Consider the following 20,525-nt stretch of genomic DNA (forward strand, 5'->3'; position numbering starts at 1 on the left):
AGTTTGTTGCCATTTCACAAGCGGATGCAATTTTGAAGCGTGACATGTTGGGTATCAATATCTTTCACAATATAAAAAAAATTGGGCCAACTTTACTGGTGTCTTATTATTTAATTGCCAAAAAACTATGCTTGTAAGACCTCTGCACAAATACGGTGTGACAGAAAGTATTGCAACAACCGCCATTTTATTCTCTAGGGTGTTAGAATAAAAAAAATATATAAAATGTTTGGGGGTTCTAATTAGAGGGAAGGAGATGGCAGTGAAAACAGACAGGGGAAGCTCCATTAGCATTGCTGGTTGTCTTGTCATACCAACGGCCACCACAAGATGACACCAGATTACAGAAGGTAGCATAGGCCTGCAGAAATTCGCAAAGCTGCGACTCCAATTACTGACCGAAGAGGCCCGACGCTTTTGCGCGGTGGGGGTGCATGTAGACACAGGAGACCCAAGCTGTGCCGCACCAGGTCGCTTATTCTAGTCGAGGACATGTCAGAGTACAGGGCATGAGGCAGATCGGCGCAGTCTAACTATATTCTCCTGTGTACCGTCAGTTAGTGACCAAACTTCTCCAGCCCACGAACACTAGATACACTCCAGGATTGCTAGACTCCCCTCAAACAGCGGCATTGACGAAAAGCACTGGACGGAGTCTAGCACCAGTGTAAATGAGTTCTTATGCACCAGGGTGGATTTTGTTCCTGTGGTAAACTGTACCAGGAAAATGGACTGTCTTATTAGTTAGGCAATTCTTCAGTGCCATATCAAAATAAGGAAGTCAGACTCTTCACAACACAGCACAGGGAACATTTTTTTAATTTTTTACTTTACAAACCTGATCGTGTAATGTAGGTCGTACATTATGGGCCAGATTCACAGCCGAGATACGACGGAGTATCTCAGATACTCCGTCGTATCTCTCAGAGTATCTATGCGACTGATTCATAGAATCAGTTACGCATAGATATCCCTTAGATCAGACAGGTGTAATTGTTTTACACTGTCGGATCTTAGGATGCAATACCGCGGCCGTCGCTGGGGGGAGTTTGCGTCGTAAACCAGCGTCGGGTATGCAAATTAGTAGTTACGGCGATCCACGACGGTTTTTCGCGTTCGCTACGTCGCTGCTAGTCTAGTTTCCCGTCGCAAAGTTAGTCATCGTTTTAGGTGCCCTAACTTTACACAGCACATGTATGTGCTGTATAAAGTATGGCCGTCGTTCCCGCGTCGAAATTTAAAAATGTTTCCGTCTTGCGCAAGACGTCCGGGAATACAGAAGTACGCTACGCATGTCGCCGTTCGAAAAAATGATGTCACTTCGCGCAAAGCACGGTGGGAAATTCAAAAGGGAGCATGCGCAGTAGGTCCGGCGCGAAAGGGCTCCTAATTTAAATGGCACACGCCCCTTTGAATTACGCGGGCTTACGCCGGCGGAAGTTTTCTCGCAAGTGCTTTGTGAATCAGGCACTTGCGATGAAAACTTGCGGCGGTGTAACGTATACGATACGTTACGCCTCCGCGATTCTACGTGAATCTGGCCCTTAGATTGTATTTTATGCTAAGTCTGCTACAAAAAGCAGGTAGATATATTTGACAACCAAAGGAAGAAAATATAGACGGGGCTGCAGTCACCACATTCTAAAGACATCCAAACGATATAGGGACATAAATCCCTTAGGAAGGCTACTGGAAAAAGTAAAGCAAACTGAGCTCAGATGGATAAGTGCTGTTGGAAAAAAAGAGCGATTTGCATGGTAAATTTAACTAATGATCTTCAGTGGGCGAAGGATGCACACGTGTGTAGTCGCTTAGAGGTCTAGGGTGCATGTGAGAAGACACTCAAATCATAAATGAGGTTACCACGAGCCATGCTTTAAGTGGAAAAATAGAACGGCTGGTAATAATGAAGGGTGTAGACCGTCGGTGGTAGCCGACATTTTCCACAACATTAGCGATTTCTGTTACGGTCATTGAGAAGAGAAATGGTGCGTTCAAGATTTGTAAAATTAGTGGTATGGAGTGCTGAGCTCACTGTATGAAAGACTCATTATACAATACATAGGTCTCTCCATCACCTCACAACACAGTATACAAGCGTCCCCATCAACCCACAACATAGTATAAGAGTCTCTCTATCACCTCGCAGCACAGTATACAAGTGTCACTGTCACATCACAGTATACGAGTCTCACCTTCAATTCACAGCACAGTATGTGGCTCTCACCATCAGTTCACAGCATACGAGTATCATTTTCATTACAGCACAGTATATAACTCTGACCATCACATCATCATGATCACAGTATACAAGCCTCACAGCACAGTATATGAGTCCCACCATTACATCACAGTATACAGGTCTCACCATCACATTATAGCATTGTTTACATATGTCACCATCACATCACAGTATACTCATTTCACCTTCACATTACAGCACAGTATATGACTTTTACCATCACAACACAATATATAACCCCTGTGGCGTCAGAGGGGGCGGGGTCAACCACGCACACCACGAGTGGCCTCGCCCTCAGCTATTTAAGAGCCGTCACGGCGGGTGTAGTGTCATTCGACGGGAACCTGGGTCGAGAATGGATGTACGTCGCTGGAATTATTTTTTTTCTTTTTTAATAAAGGACTTGTCCCAAGCTGTTTCCTGTGTTTTCTACAATTTGACAGTTTTTTTTGTGAAATGGGAGGAGTACAATGTACCCCGTTACCAATTTACATTGGGAGGACCGGGATCTGGGGGTCTAGATTCCGATAAGCCCACAAACCCCCACAACCACCGGGCAAGGGTTGTGGGGATGAGGCCCTTGTCCCCATCAACATGAGGACATGGTGCTTTGGACCCCAAAGCATCCTCCCCATGTTGCGGGCATGTGGCCTGGTATGGTTCAGGAGGGAGGGGGCGCTCTCTTGCCCCCCCTTTTTTCCTGCAGCCTGCCAGATTGCGTGCTCGGATAAGGGTCTGGTATGGATTTTTTGGGGGGAAACCCACAGAATTTTTTTTTTGGTACGGGGTTCCCCTTAAAATCCATACCAGACCTGTAGGGCCTGGTATAAAATATGGGGGGACCCCCAAGCAATTTATTTTTTATTTTGGTTCGGGGTTCCCCTTAATATTCATACCAGACCCAAAGGGCCGTTTTTTTCAATAACTTATCTGTATTGCGGGACCCAACAATTCATTATAGCCGTGAGCAGTTTTAAATGCTTTAGAAATGTCATTTTGCCACAGAGATTTTTCTAAACACGAGAAAATGCGATACTTTACAGGCATACTATAGACCCCCCCCCCCCCCCCCCCAAGTACAAAACTTTTATTGTTTCACTTTAAACACTATTAAAATCACGGTTCACGAAAAAACGTCAGTTTTTAAAACTTTTTTTGCATTGATACATGTCCCCTGGGGCAGGACCCAGGTCCCCAAACACTTTTTATGACAATAACTTGCATATTAACCTTTAAAATTAGCACTTTTGATTTTTCACGTTCGAGTCCCATAGACTTTAACGGTGTTCGAACAAATGTTTTGCCTGTTTGCATGTTCTGCTGTGAACCGAACCGGGGGGTGTTAGGCTAATACACATCTCTCCATTGCTTCACAGCACAGTATACAAGTCTCTCCCATAACCTCACAGCACAGTATACAAGTCTCTCACAGCACAGTATACGAGTCTCTCCCATCACCTCACAGTATACGAGTCTCTCCCATCACCTCACAGCATACGAGTCTCTCCCATCACCTCACAGCACAGTATACAAGTCTCTCCCATCACCTCACAGCACAGTATAAGAGTCTCTCCCATCAACTCAACACACAGTATACGAGTCTCTACCATCACCTCACAGCACAATATACAAGTCTCTCCCATCACCTCAACACACAGTATAAGAGTCTCTCCCATCACCTCACAGCACAATATATGAGCCTCTCCCGTCATCCCACAGCACAGTATATGAATCTCCCATCACCTCACAGCATATTGGTCTCTACCATCATCTCACAGCACAGTATAGAGTCTCACCATCAAACCACAGTATACACATCTGTTTGTCACTTCACAGCACACTATACGAGTCTCTCTATCACTTCACAGCACAGTATATGAATCTCTCCCATCACCTTACAGCACAGCATAGAGTCTCACCATCAAATCACAGCACAGCGTACCACTCTTTCCCTCACCTCATAGTACACACCACACTTTACGTTAGACAAAATCTTGTGATCTTTGGTAAATAAATAAAATGAGGCAATTTTTTTTTGTTTCTCAATATTTATTATAAAAATCATCAACTTAACAAAATACAAAGAAATGACAGCAACTAAAACAGAATCCTGTACCCTGCTATACATTCTCTCACCCACACATACACAATTATCACATTCATACAATAAAATAAAATAAAAAATCCCTAGAAAAGCACTTCAGTTCATATAACAATCTCCTGGTACATCTCATGTACAAATATACATAACCCTGCCAAAACAAGTACACAAACCATTTTGATTGCATGGAAAACAGTGGTGGTGGGAGGAAACCCTCAGCTACCAATCAGGAATCAGATTTTAATAAAAACATGGAGGCTGCCCATTCCTGACCTCATCTTCTGAAAATGCTAGATGACTGACTGTCACGCTGTCCCTCTGGCTTCAAGACGATCAATCACTGACCCAGAATATATTTCAAATAAGGACTTCTGGCTTTATTTTGACTTACCAGATCTGCATACAAGTTCTGTGATTGGAGACTCAGGAAGTATGGAAGCCAGAAGGTAAGAATAACAGCCAGGCAACAACAATATATATATATATAAATATATATATTAAAAAAAAATGTATCTATTCATAGAACACCTTAAGGCAGCCATAGATGGATCGCAATTTAGCCAGTTCAGGAGGAACCAGACAAATTTTGGGCCACATATGGACACCTTGGTTGATCTACCATTCAATTTGTGTAAAACCAGACTGTGGAGTTTTTGCCAATCACTGCCACCGGCTATAGCCATCACCACTGATCATTGCATTTTGACAGCTGGAAGGCTCCCCACCATCAGAACACAATAGCACAGCAAGAGCATTTCCCCCTTCACATCAAATGTGTGAATGGGGGAAATCAGATTTTTTTTTTTTTTTTCCAACAAAAACAAATTATGTATGTATGAGCTGCCTTAGTCTCTTAACGTTTCTTGGGGACTCCCATCTGGGAAAATGCCCTTCACTTTAGAATTAAGAGCATCCTACCCCATTTAGGGCATTCCTTCTGTTGCATCCTTCATACAATAATATATACAAAAAGTTTAATAAGAAAAGCGGAGCCTTCATAAAATCTATGTGCACAGGGCGGAATACCCAAGAGATGCAGAAACCGTTAGGAAACAACTATTTGAGGACGGACTGTCTCTTTAACAATTAAAGAAGACTTGGCGAATGAAATCTGCTTTCAGATTTATTGCTAGAGGTTACTGCACACCAACACTGCTTCCAACAAATACTAAAAAGGTTCTCCAGAAATTAGTTCAATTCTTTTTACAGACACAGTGAAGGGCTTGTCAGTGTTACATTGACTTTCACAGGAAAGCCGAGGGCTGTATGAAATTTAAGCCTGGACCAAAAATCCGCAATGTCAGGACAGGCTAGCTGTTAAGGGAGCTGCTGCCTTTACCTATTCAATCTGTATTATATTATTATTATACATTATTTATTTAGTTCAGCACTTTACAATATAATAAATGGGAGACAATACAGCAACAATCCAATCCAATACAAGAGGGTTAGAAGGGCCCTGCTTCTGGGAGCTTACAATCTAATAGGGAGAAGTTTTCATTCTGGTAGTCCCTCCTCTTCTTTTATGTGAGAGTTACGTAAACTTTTTTTTCTTAAATGTTCTAATAACATTTGTTTTATAAAAGAAAAAAAAAACACTAATGATCTCAAATATGGCTCCAAATTTTACACAGCCCCCTGTGTTCTGATGTCAATTAAAGTGGATTTCAAGGCATTTTTTCCAATCTTTAGCAATCCTTATCTTTTAATTTCTGCTCTGCAGCCACCATTCTTGCAAGGCACTACATTTAATTCCCAATTTAGGTTACAGTTTATATTGACTTCAATGGTGATACTGAAATAAAAGAGCAGCCATCTTGACTCCACAGCAAGGCGTGCGCACTGAGAATGCACTCTTAAAGCAATAGTTTGCCCTACAGGTAAGCTTTTAATAAGTCATACCTGTAGGTACTTTGAAAACAGCATGAACTTGCGCCGTTAAGTAGATCTTCACATCAGCTCCAGCCGATGATGCCAATGGCGCATGCACAGTACGCTGGTATTCATGGCACATTGAGGCTGTATTCACACAGCAACTGAGAGTGGGCGGAGCGTTTTACCACTCTGGCAGCTCTCCACTGCCAACTTCAGTAGAGGGCAGTGTGGTGCGTGATTCAGCACATCACATGGCTCCCTTTTTTTTTTTTTTTTACAAACTTTAAATGACATCAGCAATTCTCCGCCTCCTCCCTCCACCAATGCAGGCTGACTGACAGCACCAGCAGCACCTTATGTCACACAGAGCAAATCTCCCAGATGACAATATCCCGTTACCAATCATAGTCTCTGTAGTGACCCCCCCTCCTAGGATTATGTAACCTGATTTTAGAAAACATTGTGAAGGTTTTTCATGCACATACCAGCGGTTTCTCCCCTAAACTATGTCCATAACCTGGCACCTTGACTTCCGCTTTAATACACAAGAAATGTAAATCACTCAAAAGCCCCCTCAGTAGGTGGAAAGAATGGAGAGCCTCTTTACTATATCACATTACACTGCAGTTCCCTTTATGCCATCGCAATAAGGCAATCATTTTTTAATTTCCCTGTGTGATAGAGTTTAATTTCCCTTTAGTGGAGCAACTTTTATTAAATATATGAACATACAGCTATATATAGTCATATTTATATCTGCATGTATACATGTTCACATTTTATTTATATACACAACTTAATATAAATAAAATACACGCATATATACAGGAGTATAAATATATATAAGTGAATAAGGATGATAAGGCAAGATAAGGATGATGTCAAAAACAGACTTTACCTAAATAGGCTTTGATAATGTCAGACATGTCTCACCGTTAGGTGGAGACATAATGTTAGAGTTAAGGGCTCCATGTAGACTGGCACATTAGGGATGTATAACATAAAAATTGGGCTTTTTTTATGCACCATGGAAGCCCAGGTGCTGCATACAGTGGCCATAGACAAGACGGGCTATGTGCATATAGCATATGGACATATTCTAAGAATTCAGAAATTCTGTGTATAAGGAATACGTCCGTACACTATACAGGAGTGTACACAAGTACCGCAGATTACCCGAGTACAGCCACTCAGGTCTATGAGCAGTGGCACACAACACCGTGGCTTCCCTAGTGTGTGATAACGCCAGAATTAAATGTTACATGTCCCTAATGAGCCTGTGTACACAAGCCTTAGGCCCCTTTCACATACAGGTGAAACTTGAAAAGTTAGAATATCGTGCAAAAGTGCATTTATTTAACGAATGGAACTTAGGTGAAACTAATATATGAGATAGACTCATTACATGCAAAGCAAGATAGTTCAAGCCGTGATTTGTCATAATTGTGATGATTATGGCTTACAGCTCATGAAAACCCCAAATCCACAATCTCAGAAAAGTAGAATATTGTGAAAAGGTGCAATATTTTAGGCTCAAAGTGTCCCACTCTAATCAGCTAATTAAGCCATAACACCTGCAAAGGGTTCCTGAGCCTTTAAATGGTCTCTCAGTTTGGTTCAGTAGGAATCACAATCATGGGAAAGACTGCTGACCTGACAGTTGTGCAGAAAACCATCATTGACACCCTCCATAAGGAGGGAAAGCCTCAAAAGGTAATTGCAAAAGAAGTTGGATGTTCCCAAAGCGCTGTATCAAAGCACATTAATAGAAAGTTATGTGGAAGGGAAAAGTGTGGAAGAAAAATGTGCACAAGCAGCAGGGATGACCACAGCCTGGAGAGGATTGTCAGGAAAAGGCCATTCAAAAGTGTTGGGGACTTTCACAAGGAGTGGACTGAGGCTGGAGTCATTGCATCAAGAGCCACCACACACAGACGGATCCTGGGCATGGGCTTCAAATGTCGTATTCCTCTTATCAAGCCTCCGGAACAAACAACGTCAGAAGCGTCTTACCTGGGCTAAAGAAATACAGACCTGGTCTGTTCTCTCAGTGGTCCAAAGTCCTCTTTTCTGATGAGAGTAAATTTTGCATCTCATTTGGAAACCAAGGAGCCGGAGTATGGAGGAAGAATGGAGAGGCACACACTGCAAGATGCTTGAAGACCAGTGTGAAGTTTCCACAGTCTGTGTTGATTTGGGGAGCCATGCCATCTGCTGGTGTTGGTCCACTGTGCTTCATTATGTCCGGGGTCACCGCAGCCGTCTACCAGGAGATTTTGGAGCACTTCATGCTTCCTTCCACAGACGAGCTCTATGGGGATGCTGACGTCACATTCCAGCAGGACTTGGCACCTAGCCATGCTGCCAAACGCACCAAAACCTGGTTCAATGACCGTGGGATTACTGTGCTTGATTGGCCAGCAAACTCGCCTGACTGGAACCCCATAGAGAATCTGTTGGGCATTGCCAAGAGAAAGATGAGAGACAAGAGACCGAACAAGGCAGAAGAGCTGAAGGCCGCTATTGAAGCATCCTGGTCTTCCATAACACCTCAGCAGTGCCACAGGCTGATCGCTTCCATTCCACGCCGCATTGAGGCAGTAATTGCTGCAAAGGGGGCCCAAACCAAGTACTGAGTACATATGCATGCTTCTACTTTTCAGAGGTCAGATATTGTTCTATGTACAATCCTTGTTTTATTGATTGCATGTAATATTCTAATTTTTCGAGATTGTAGATTTGGGGTTTTCCTGAGCTGTAAGCCATAATCATCACAATTATTTTGCAGGATATTCAAATGTTTTGAGTTTCACCTGTATTAGCTTTAGAAATTTCCAAAATGTAGTATCAAAATTCATATAGAATTTTGGGATTGTGGATTTGGGGTTTTCATGAGCTGGAAGCCATAATCATCACAATTATGACAAATCACGGCTTGAACTATCGTGCTTTGCATGTAATGAGTCTATCTCATAGATTAGTTTCACCTTTTAAGTTGCATTAGTGTAATAAATGAACTTTTGCACGATATTTAAATTTTTTCGAGTTTCATCTGTGGAGCAGAACCCGCTCCATCAGAAGGGGATCTGTGAGCAGAACAGCCGTGTGAAAGGGGCCGTAAAAGACGGAAAATTACAGAAAGTTAATAACAGAATTTCTACAATTCTATGTGCATACTAAAGTCTTAAATGGAAGGAAATAGTAGGGTTATATGGACAGAGCTATCATTTTTCCCATAAAAAAAAGTGTATTAAAAAAAAATACAAAAAGGAATTACAGTATATAATAAATAGAATTTCCAGGATGGGATCTTAAATCCCCATCTAGTGCCCACTTTACTTCCGGGTTAAATGACGCCTAGCGTCATTCAAATTGTTTCCTGTGAGTGCAGGGCATCGTGGACCCTCCCTGCACTTACAGCACAATGATAAGAGAACAGTGCTGACTTCATTATGGGAGATTTCGGATACTCAGCATTCCTAGGATCTTGCTAGAAGGACTATGAATAAGGTTTCTCTCTCCAGTACACTAAGGTACTTTTTTTTTTCATAGGTAATTTTTGTCCACTTTTATGCAGTGATTATACATGGAGAGGGAGATCCGATCTAATAAGTAGAGCTTGCCTTTTGTGCAATATCCACTTTAAGGGGCGGTTCAAACTGCGTTCCATAGCAATTACTAAGTGATTTAGTGCACTGCAAATCTCAGCCCATTTTATTTTTAATGCACTGGATCGCACCAAAAGTAATGCATGCACAAAACACACTGCACCGGATCGCATGGTATTGCTCTACCATGCCAACTAGTGCAGGCAAATGCACTTTGATTTGTGTTTTCGGTGCCGTTATGAAAACATCGACACCCGCATCAGAATGAACAGCCAGTGCGTTATGAACGTGTTGCATGGAACGTGCCCGCAGCGTCAGTTTCCCACCCTGCGTTTTGGTTTGAAAAAGCTCTAAGTGACGTAGCAGCAACATTGTGCACTTCTTTCACAAAACAGGTAATTCTAGATGTCTTTCTCTAGACCTCGGCTACTAGAGGATGATTTTTATTCACACAACATTTTCAGTATAGTTGATTATACAACTATGTAATGTAGGTGTCAATACTCATGGACGCTTTGCTGGATCCACCTCCCAACTAAGGATGCAGTGCCTGCTGCTAGTCATTATACTTCCACTGTTGGAGTTTCCTTCTTTAATGCTAGAGAGCCCACTTTAAAGCGTAACCAAACCCAAAATTATAATATGTTGCAGCTTACCAGCCCCTCAGATGTGGGGGCTGCAATCATTTTATTTACAGGCGTTTTTCCTTTATTTGTACCTGGTCATGGAAACAGAATTGCACCATTCAGTCTGGGGCATGTTCTTGACTATTTATTTTTTCACATTATACCTTGATTCACACTATGAACCGCACATGAATCACACAGGAACTGCACTGCATTCCTGTGCAATTCACATGCGATTCAGTTTGGTGAGATTTGAGTACATTCATTTTGAATGGGCTCAAATTGCCCTGCATCAAACCAAAGACGTGCATGCACCTTTTTTGGAGCCACGCTGCAACTAGATGGCACAGTCATTTATTACCATGTGATCAGGTGCCGGCAAATGCACTGCATTTGCGTCCTGCATTTTAGGTGTTGTTAACTTTGTATCGACACCTGCAGAAGATTGCACGGGCAGTGCGACTGGAATGCGGTGCGGAAGACGTGCACAGATCACGGCGCTTTCCACACTGCAATCCACGTGAGCCTAGGCTTAAAGAGTCTTCTTAATTCAGGAACAAAAAATGTAATATATTGCAGTTTACCAGTTCTTAGATATAGTGGCTGCATTCATTTACTTTATTCAGGTTTTTGTTTTTTCTATTTTTACCTGGTGATCCTGCCAGTGACACCCTTCCTGTGATAGGATGGCTATACTCTCTCACTCCACTTTATCCACTAAGAAAGTAATGGTAGTCAAACCTGGGAGAGGGCTCTCATCAGCATTACATGGGGCAGGGGTAATAGTTTTTCAAAAATAGCTTGTTTGAAATATTAATTTATTACATAGGAAATTACAAAAACTTTGGATTTCTGGCAAGATTAACAGGTATTTTCTGTATATGCAGAAAATTTTCTTTTAGCCTACAAAATGAAAACGAATGCAGCCACCGGATCTACAGACTGATGAACTGAAAAATTTGACATTTTTGTTAGGATATCATTTAATACTGGGGTACGCAAGCCTTCTACAAACCGGATGTCTGTAATTTAATAGGGGATTATACAAGATTACGTCTCGTATTATAGCCACAGTCCAATTTTTGATATCACCCGCCGCTACATACATTCACACAGACAGTCTTATCTAATAAGGCAGCACAGAGAGAACTGTGTTAAAAGTTATAGCGTAATAACTTATGGCAACCAGTTTTCACCAAGCTGAACCAACAATATTGAAAGACAATTGGCTGCTATTGATTACTGCTTTGATAAACAAGCCTGTATAGCTTTTAAAACGACAAAAAGCAATGTTCTGTCTCCCAGACCAACTAATCAGACTTTTTATGGAATGCTGTAATGATAGGCTGGTACTGGTAATACGGGTGAGGGTTTCATCATCACACTCAATATGGATGGAGGAATCCTCACTACCAATCTATTGTATTCTGGAGACATCCCCGCCATCAGAATACACTGATCAGTGCTGCGGACTATACCCAGTGCCGTGATGGAGCAGGGAAAATCCAACAGGCTGTTTGTACAGAAGACAATCTGTATAAGCAGCCTGCCCATACATCATCGCAATTTCAATCCAGAGCACAACACTGCTCTTTGTAGCATCTCACTAAATAAGCATAATATATTTTCTTATTTACACACTCACAACTGTCTAGTGTTCCCTCGAATCCAATTTACAAAGGCAGCGTCCTGATACAGCTACAGCCTAGTAAGAAAAAAAAAAGCTGCATTATGTATTTTTGCCCCTGGCACTTTTCCGCTAGAAAAGCTATCCCAAAGCTACACAGTCTTGCAGATGTAAGAAAACCTCTCAATCACTCTCACACATGGCTAGATCCTCTTATATACATATAATTATATTTACATTTCCATGTTTCTGTAAAAAAGTGTTAAGCGCTTGTGTTCTGCCCTTTTAAGCTTAATTCTGCCCCCCCAAGCTCAGTTCTGCCCATCATTCGGTGACGTTTGGTCCTGTAAATAAAGTGAAAGGTTCCCGCGTGAAGTCCCCTGCTGTGGAGGAGGACTGTGAGGTGTGCGCAGAGAAGGAGGGACTGTAGAGGACTTTATCTGGATGACCCTGGTGTCCATAACCTCACAGTCTATCTGCATCATGGTCTCATAGCCTTGGGAGTTGTTGTACACGCTGTCTGTATGGGCAGAAAGGGTAAAAAGACACTTCAGTTAGATAGTAGAACAAGATATCACTGGGTGCCAATTGCACATGGCACCGAATTTCAAAGTAGACCCAGTACCCATGTAACTCTGCATTCAACACACTTTCCACACAAGCCCAATAGGAAGCAAAAGAGGAAAATAGAAAGGAATACAAATGAATAGGCCTATGTAGTTCAGGTAACTTGATTTTTATGCATTGCAGCTCCTAGATCCCTGTCGCCCAACCTGCGGCCATTTCGTATCTGATGTATGGCCCTTGGACCTCAGCAGTCTGTAGAGGGAACATTGATTAGGGTAATAGCTTTGATCTCTATTAGCCTCATGTAATGTTTCCAGTTTGGTATGGTCTTCTGCAGCATATCCCGAGCCAACAATGTATCCTGTGCTCTCTGAAACTTATTTTCTCTATTAGATCTGCAGTCTGACAGTCCTCCCAAGTATTATATACAGTATACTGAACATTATATTCATCCCTTTGGTGAGGTCAGGGCCGCATCTGAGACCCCCTTGAGCTCATAAGTTGACAACCACTGTCCTAGATAAAGCTGTGCCTCTCAATAGTAGAATTTTGAGCTCACTGTATAATCGATTTCTTGGAGTCCACTGTGGAACACAAAATCTTTCATTTTTGGGTTATACTTATAGTCTAAAAGAGAACAGGGCACACCTGACTGACATAATCATCGTAAACAGAGAGAAGTGGAACCTGGATCTGAAGAAAAGTATTTTATGGTGAGCTAGTAGTAGTTGGTCACATTCAGCTGGACTTATTCTGTAATGTTGAATGAGTTTTGTAGTTTCTCCAAACCACCTTTCCAAAACTGTGGCTTGGAGGAGCTACAAAACATTATAGGATAAATCCAGTTGAATGTGACCAACTACCTCAAGCTATAGCAGGATACATGAGAACCATCAAACAGCTTTTATGGTGAGTACAAATATTCTATTTTCTGCTAGTCCATTGAGGGATACAGGAAGTCTTTCACTTTCTGAGGGTCCAAAATCAGACTAATTGTGGGGTGGTCATCACAGCAAACAAATGCCAATACGCTTAAGAAAAAAACATGATAAATAGAGACTGCCTGTAGCACAAAGAGCCATCTGAAGGATCTTATGCCAAAGCCAACACCAGCTTAAACCGGGGTTTCACCCTAAAAAAAAAAAAAAATTCTCTACCATGCCATCCAGCATACTAGCGTGAGCTACAGTATGAAATAAGTGGGGGATGGGTGCGCTATGAATTAATATTTATATAATAAGAAACTGTGCAAATATATAAATATGTGAAACACCTGTGAATAATGATAAATCTAACATTAAAGTCCATGTGCACTTGATTGAATATGAAATCAAGCCCAGATCCCCATAGTATGATACTTGGTATGAACTGGGCTCAAGTGAATCAGTCCAGTGATGGTGAATGAATATTACAAAAAGAAAAAGAAAAAACGTCCCAAAGTAAATCCTCAGGAAAAAACTGGAGAGAATAGTGCTTCCAATGTATTCCACCTTCACCATATAACCAGACACCCGAAGTGGATAAGTGAAATGGCTCCTTACCAGATGGATATGTCCCTTAGTTTGGTATCAAACAAGGAGACATAAATAGCTTAAAACAGGATCACTTTGTAGAGTCTGCTGTATCCTAGCAAGGATGTGAATACCAGTCTTGGACGTCCCAATATATAACATGAAAGACAGAATGGTGCCAATATAGTGTAGTAGGTTTATTAAAAATAAAAAGGCTTAACATAAAAGGAGCCAAATGGCCGCCTACCATAAGGAGTGCCTGTGACCCGGCACTGAGGCTGTATCGCGTAGGGTTGGTATGTCACAATGTATACCACAAGTGTATACCGCTGTTTCGACCTCTCGTCGGTGGAGCGTGCGTTCCACCTCAGCAATATCGGGGCGGCACTCAACCACGCACGAAACGTCACTTCCTGCTAACGCTGGTTCCGGATATTGCTGAGGTGGAACGCACGCTCCACCGACGAGAGGTCGAAACAGCGGTATACACTTGTGGTATACATTGTGACATACCAACCCTACGCGATACAGCCTCAGTGCCGGGTCACAGGCACTCCTTATGGTAGGCGGCCATTTGGCTCCTTTTATGTTAAGCCTTTTTATTTTTAATAAACCTACTACACTATATTGGCACCATTCTGTCTTTCATGTTATATATTGGGACGTCCAAGACTGGTATTCACATCCTTGCTAGGATACAGCAGACTCTACAAAGTGATCCTGTTTTAAGCTATTTATGTCTCCTTGTTTGATACCAAACTAAGGGACATATCCATCTGGTAAGGAGCCATTTCACTTATCCACTTCGGGTGTCTGGTTATATGGTGAAGGTGGAATACATTGGAAGCACTATTCTCTCCAGTTTTTTCCTGAGGATTTACTTTGGGACGTTTTTTCTTTTTCTTTTTGTAATATTCATTCACCATCACTGGACTGATTCACTTAAGCCCAGTTCATACCAAGTATCATACTATGGGGATCTGGGCTTGATTTCATATTCAATCAAGTGCACATGGACTTTAATGTTAGATTTATCATTATTCACAGGTGTTTCACATATTTATATATTTGCACAGTTTCTTATTATATAAATATTAATTCATAGCGCACCCATCCCCCACTTATTTCCTATGTTATAATCTTTTGATTATTTTTGGGTAGCTGCTTATATTCATTTATTTATTATTTTTTTTGGCGCGAGATAGCACACACAGAAAAAAAAAAAGTGAGCTACAGTATGCCTTTATTTTTATTTTTTGCGCCGTACTCACAGTTTAATCCATTAGTTAAGTTTCAGACTCCCCGCGGGGAGTAGGCGTTCCTATGAAGAGGGGAACATGATTGACGGCTGGCTATGGCGTGTCACGCTTCCCGAAATTAGCCGAAATAAGACTTGGCTCTTCACGGCGCCTGCGCAGTCAGCTCCTAGTCTGTGCACAGGCGCCGTATAGCGCCGTGAAGAGCCGAGTCCTACTCCGGCTATTTTCGGGAAGCGTGACACGCCATAGCCGGACGTCAATCATGTTCCCCTCTTCATAGGAACGCCTACTCCCCGCGGGGAGTCTGAAACGAAACTAATGGATTAAACTGTGAGTATGGCGCAAAAAAATAAAAATAAAGGCATACTGTAGCTCACGCTAGTATGCTGGATGGCATGGTAGAAACTTGTTTTTTAGGGTGAACCTCCGCTTTAAGGCTCAAGATCCACCTGGTAGAATGTGGAAAAGATGCAAAAAGAAGATCATATGGCAGCTTTGCAAATCTCAGAAACAGTTGCTGGAGCACAATTTTGATCCTTCAGGGATGGCAAAAAGAGAATAAAGCCACGATACAATTGTTGGCAGGGGATTGTCTGTTGACAGACAATCTGACCGTTGGTACGCCCCTGTTGACAATTGTCCAACTTTCGGCCAACAAATGTTGGATGATATGCTAGTAAATGTTTGGAGGACGGTTAGTTGTCAGATTTTCTGATGGTCAGTAAACAAATCTGTCACACAAAAGTTGAAAGTATAAACACGCATGCTCAGAATCAATGCTTGCCAAACACAAAATTACCAGAAGGGGCCCAAAGGGTGGCGCTCAAGAGCTTAAATTCCTTGTAGTGCGTCACTACGTTTGTGTTTGTTGCCCGACATTTGTGTACCATTAGTATGCAATACAAGATCCAGGCACACGCCCTTAAGACAAAAATCAGACGCTCAGTTGGCCAACAATCGGATTGTGTGTACGAGGCTTAAGACTTCATGAAAGAAGCAACAGCTGAGAGACAGACATTTGCAGCACACAGTACAAACCATATCCAAAGGGAAATTTCCTTTGTTTTAAATGGAGTTGGACAGAGGAACAATGTCCTTGTTTAGGTGAAAAGCAGAAACAAGTCCTCGGCCTCAACACTACCTTGTCCCTAAGCAAAACAAGAAAAATTTCCTTGCAGGATAGGGCACCAGTTCAAACACAGGTGATGACCACAAAGAAAACCACTTTGTGAAAAAGTAGAAAGAAAAATGTCTCTAGTGGCATCAAGTGTCACACGGTTTTGCTGGGTGGTTTCAATTTCTGTAGAGGAAGACTTGGAACAGTGGAAAAACCATGAAAGTCTTTGAGGTTCCAACCACTCTAAAGAACTAAAGACTGGGAATAGTACCAGTATAGAGGAACTAAGGAAGACTTTTAAGATGGGATAGACTATAGGAGCAGAGAGCAACAGGATTCCAAGCTGCAGACTTCAGCCAAATCAGTAGGTGTATTGAAAAAATAAATGGAGCTATTAGTAAAGTGTGAGCTGGGGGTCACTTAGTACAGCAGGACTGTCTCCCTCTGCCCCTCATTCAGTGTAGAATCAAACATGTTGGCCCGGATTCTTAAAGCACTTATGCCGACGTATCTACTGATACGCCGCGTAAGTGCACGGATGCGCCGTCGTATCTATGCGTCTGATTCTGCTATTAAGATACGCCTGAATTTTGGCTTCATACAGCCAACGTAAGTTTCCTACGCCGTCATATCTTGGGCGCATATTTACACTGGCCGCAAGGGGTGCTTCCATTGATTTACGCGTCGAATATGCAAATGACCGAGATACGCCGATTCACGAACGTACTTGCGCCCGTCGCAGTAGTATACGCCGTTTACGTAAGGTATACGTCCGGCGTAAAGTTATTCCACCTATAGGAAGCGCATCCCATGCAAAGGCATGGACGACGGAACAGCCGTCGTATTTTACGTCATTTATGTAGGACTACATGAATAGGGCTGGGCGTAGGTTACGTTCAGTGATTCGACGTATCTTAGGCATTAGGTCCGACGTGATTCTGAGCATGCGCACTGGAAAGCGCCCACAGGACGGCGCATGCGCCGTTCGTTCGGCCATTCATATGCATGGGGTCACGGTTCATTTAAATGGATCACGCCCACTTCCTTCCTACTTTGAATTAGGCGGGCTTACGCCGGCCAATTTACGTTACGCCGGTGCAACGCTGGGAGCGCGTGCTTTGTGAATACTGTTCTTGCCTCACTGATTTACGTCGGTCGTAGCGCATATGTGATGCGCTACGCCGGTCTAAAGATGCGCCGCTCTATGTGAATCCGGGTCGTTGTGACTGAGCAAATATTTTGCTTAGATCCATTTCAAAAAGAGGATGTTGATGGAAGCGGATGTAAACAGATGTAAAAAGGAGAATCCATCAGTTTACATCAATTTTTTCTAAGGAGCTGCACTGATGTCTGTTTTTCAACAGTCAAATAATGGATAAAAAACAAACAAACAAAATGCCCATGTGAAAGTGGTCTTAGGAACTCTATTGATGAGATCTTTGCACTGATTTTCCAGGTGTGAACACCCGCTGTGCACATTATTGCACCTTCATAAAGGGTAACTAAACCCTCCTATGCTTTTTAGCCAAGGAAGCTGCCAGCTGCCATGGTGCTGCACAAGGGGTCAGTTATGACACCGGCCATTTCATGGTTTGACAGTTTGGTTGAGAGAACAAGCAAATGTGACAATTAGCATTTCCGGCATGCTGGGAATGCAACTTGTTTTTGAAACTGTTAAATCAGTGGGTTTAGTTCTGATTTAATGGTTGCAATTTATAACTAGGAGATCTCGCTGTATGCAAGATGTAAGCCAGATGCTTATTTAGCACAGTTGGATGATTAACTCTTTTGTTACATCAGTCACTCACCATTCACAGGCAAGGCTGGCATCACTAGAGACATTTTAGGACGAGTTGTCTTATTATGACTTATAGCTGGAAGCAGAAGGTGATCCTGTAAAATAAAAAATGAGGATTATAAGGAGATGTCCGAGAAGGAAAACAACAAAATGGAGAGAAGGCCACACTACTGACCCTCCGGAATGAGACCACATAGAAGGTGTCTTCACGTCTCTCAATGGCATCCATCAGAAAATTATCATTGTGCTCCTGAGGACCATACAGCTGCAGAGGAGTATTCGATATCCTGTGAGGGAGAACAGGGAACAAGAAGAAATATCTTGTGAGCTTACACGAAGCACAAACATATAACTATATTTCTCTACTGGTACAACAATCAGATCAAGGCAGCTGCTAAATTTTTTATGCAAACTTCACATCACTGAAATGTTTACTGCTCTCAGAAAAAGGAGAGCATGTATGATCCAGTATCCCTTGTATTCCCTGAAGTGGTAGTGACCTAAGACATCTGGGGAAGCTGCGTATACATATTCATATACTAGCGATTACTGACTTTTATGATGGTAGGTCACTGGTGCTTCATTTAGTGCAAGCAAGGTTAGTGGATATACTTACCTTCATATGAGAGGGGTGATCAAAATCAACAACTTTTGCAGGGTGTAAATTTAGAGCAAGTGATCAGTTTCTTTGCAGGAATTAAGTTTACACAAGCTTGTCAACCTGTTTTAACCTGTTGTAGCATGCAGAAATTTCATCAAACCGCAACGCCTGACAGAGACCAGCAAAATTCCGAATTTATTCCAAAAAATCCAATTAATTTAGAGCCAATTAATGATATCACTTAAAAGTGGATGTAAACCCGATTTTTTTTTTTTTTTTTTTTGCTGTCACAATGTAAAGTAAAAGATTTCCTATCATCTGTGCCTAGTCTTGCCACAAATACAGCTCTGAGCAATCCTCTTTTCTTTTTTCAGTGAGATAAACGGACAAACAGGAGAAAACTTTTGTCCGTTCTTCCCCCTTGCTGTGTATGACAGGCTAGTGCATGGGATATGTTAATAACCTAAAACAGGCATTATTTTTTAATTCCAACCCCCACTCCTTTTCTGAAGTCATGTAGTTACTTTTCTGGATTTTGACTGGATGTTAGTGATCTACAAATAGTCACATTAGCTCCAGCGGTGCAATGCCCGTGAGCCTCGTCGCCAGCATCTCCCATTTGCCCCCCCCCCCCCCCCAGCTTCTTCCGCATATGGGTTATTTGGCCATCTTGTCTGGCGTGGGATGCAAATCCCCCCCGCACATGCAGAAGAGTGTGTATTCATCCCAGTGTCGGGGTGTGTCGAGAATTTACACTAATCTGTGCATGTGCAGCTCAGTGCGGTTTCTAAATACAATTGGAAACATTCAGGTAAGGTTTTTTTATTCTAGAAGCAATATAGCATGTCTCTTTTTTCTTTACTTTTTAACTTTAGTTCTGCTTTAACCTCTATTCACATCTGCAGTTTCCACAGTGCTGAACATGTGAGCAGCTATGACACCAGACTAGCCAAGAGCCAACATGTTTTGTTGCGCTTTCGGGGTAGATTAAAGCCTTTTCACTGTATATACTGTATATATGAACTATACGGCCAAAAGTACATTGACACTCTTTCAAGTAAGATGAGTTTTCCCAGTGAAGGGTACTATTAATACTGTACCATTTAGAATTGTGTGCTTCCAAGCTTGTGATAAGAGTTTGGGGAAGGCCCTGAACTGTTCTCCAGCATGATTGTGCCCCTGTGCTCAAACCCAGCTCCATAAAGACATGGTTTGAAGAGGCTGGTGTGAAGTAACTTGCGTGGCCTGCTCAGACCTGGCCTCAAGCCTACTGATCACCTTTGGGATGAAGTGGAACGCTGACTGTAAGCCAGGACTTCTTGTTCAATATCGGTATCTGACCACACAAATGCACTCCTGGATGCATGTGCAAAAATTCCCACAGATACTCCAAAATCTTGTATAAAGTCTTCCCAGAAGAGTGGAGGCTGTTATGGCAACAAAAGGGGGGAAATTCTACATTAATGGCTATGGTTTTGGAATGGGATGGCCAACAAGCTCATATAGATGTGATGGTAAAGCTGGCCATAGATGGATCGAATCTCAGCCAATTCAAGAAATTCAATTCATTTTGCAGGGGTGTCCAAACTTTTT

General features: G+C 42.2%; 1 protein-coding gene across 2 annotated transcripts in view; it reads right to left on the reverse strand.

Annotated features, from left to right (window-relative positions):
- Positions 1-10,232: 10,232 nt before the first annotated feature.
- The window catches only part of ATF6B (activating transcription factor 6 beta), a 76,625-nt gene continuing 66,332 nt past the window's right edge, over positions 10,233-20,525 (reverse strand). For both annotated transcript variants that reach the window (XM_040323057.1, XM_040323056.1), the window contains exons 15-17: positions 18,507-18,618; positions 18,342-18,426; positions 10,233-12,599 (exon numbers count right to left, since the gene is read on the reverse strand). In XM_040323057.1, the coding sequence (XP_040178991.1) occupies positions 12,391-12,599; positions 18,342-18,426; positions 18,507-18,618 (406 nt within the window). In that variant the 3' untranslated portion in view covers positions 10,233-12,390. The remainder of the gene's footprint in view (positions 12,600-18,341; positions 18,427-18,506; positions 18,619-20,525) is intronic.

This window comes from Rana temporaria, chromosome 9, assembly GCF_905171775.1.
Source record: "Rana temporaria chromosome 9, aRanTem1.1, whole genome shotgun sequence".
NCBI classification, from domain to species: domain Eukaryota; kingdom Metazoa; phylum Chordata; class Amphibia; order Anura; family Ranidae; genus Rana; species Rana temporaria.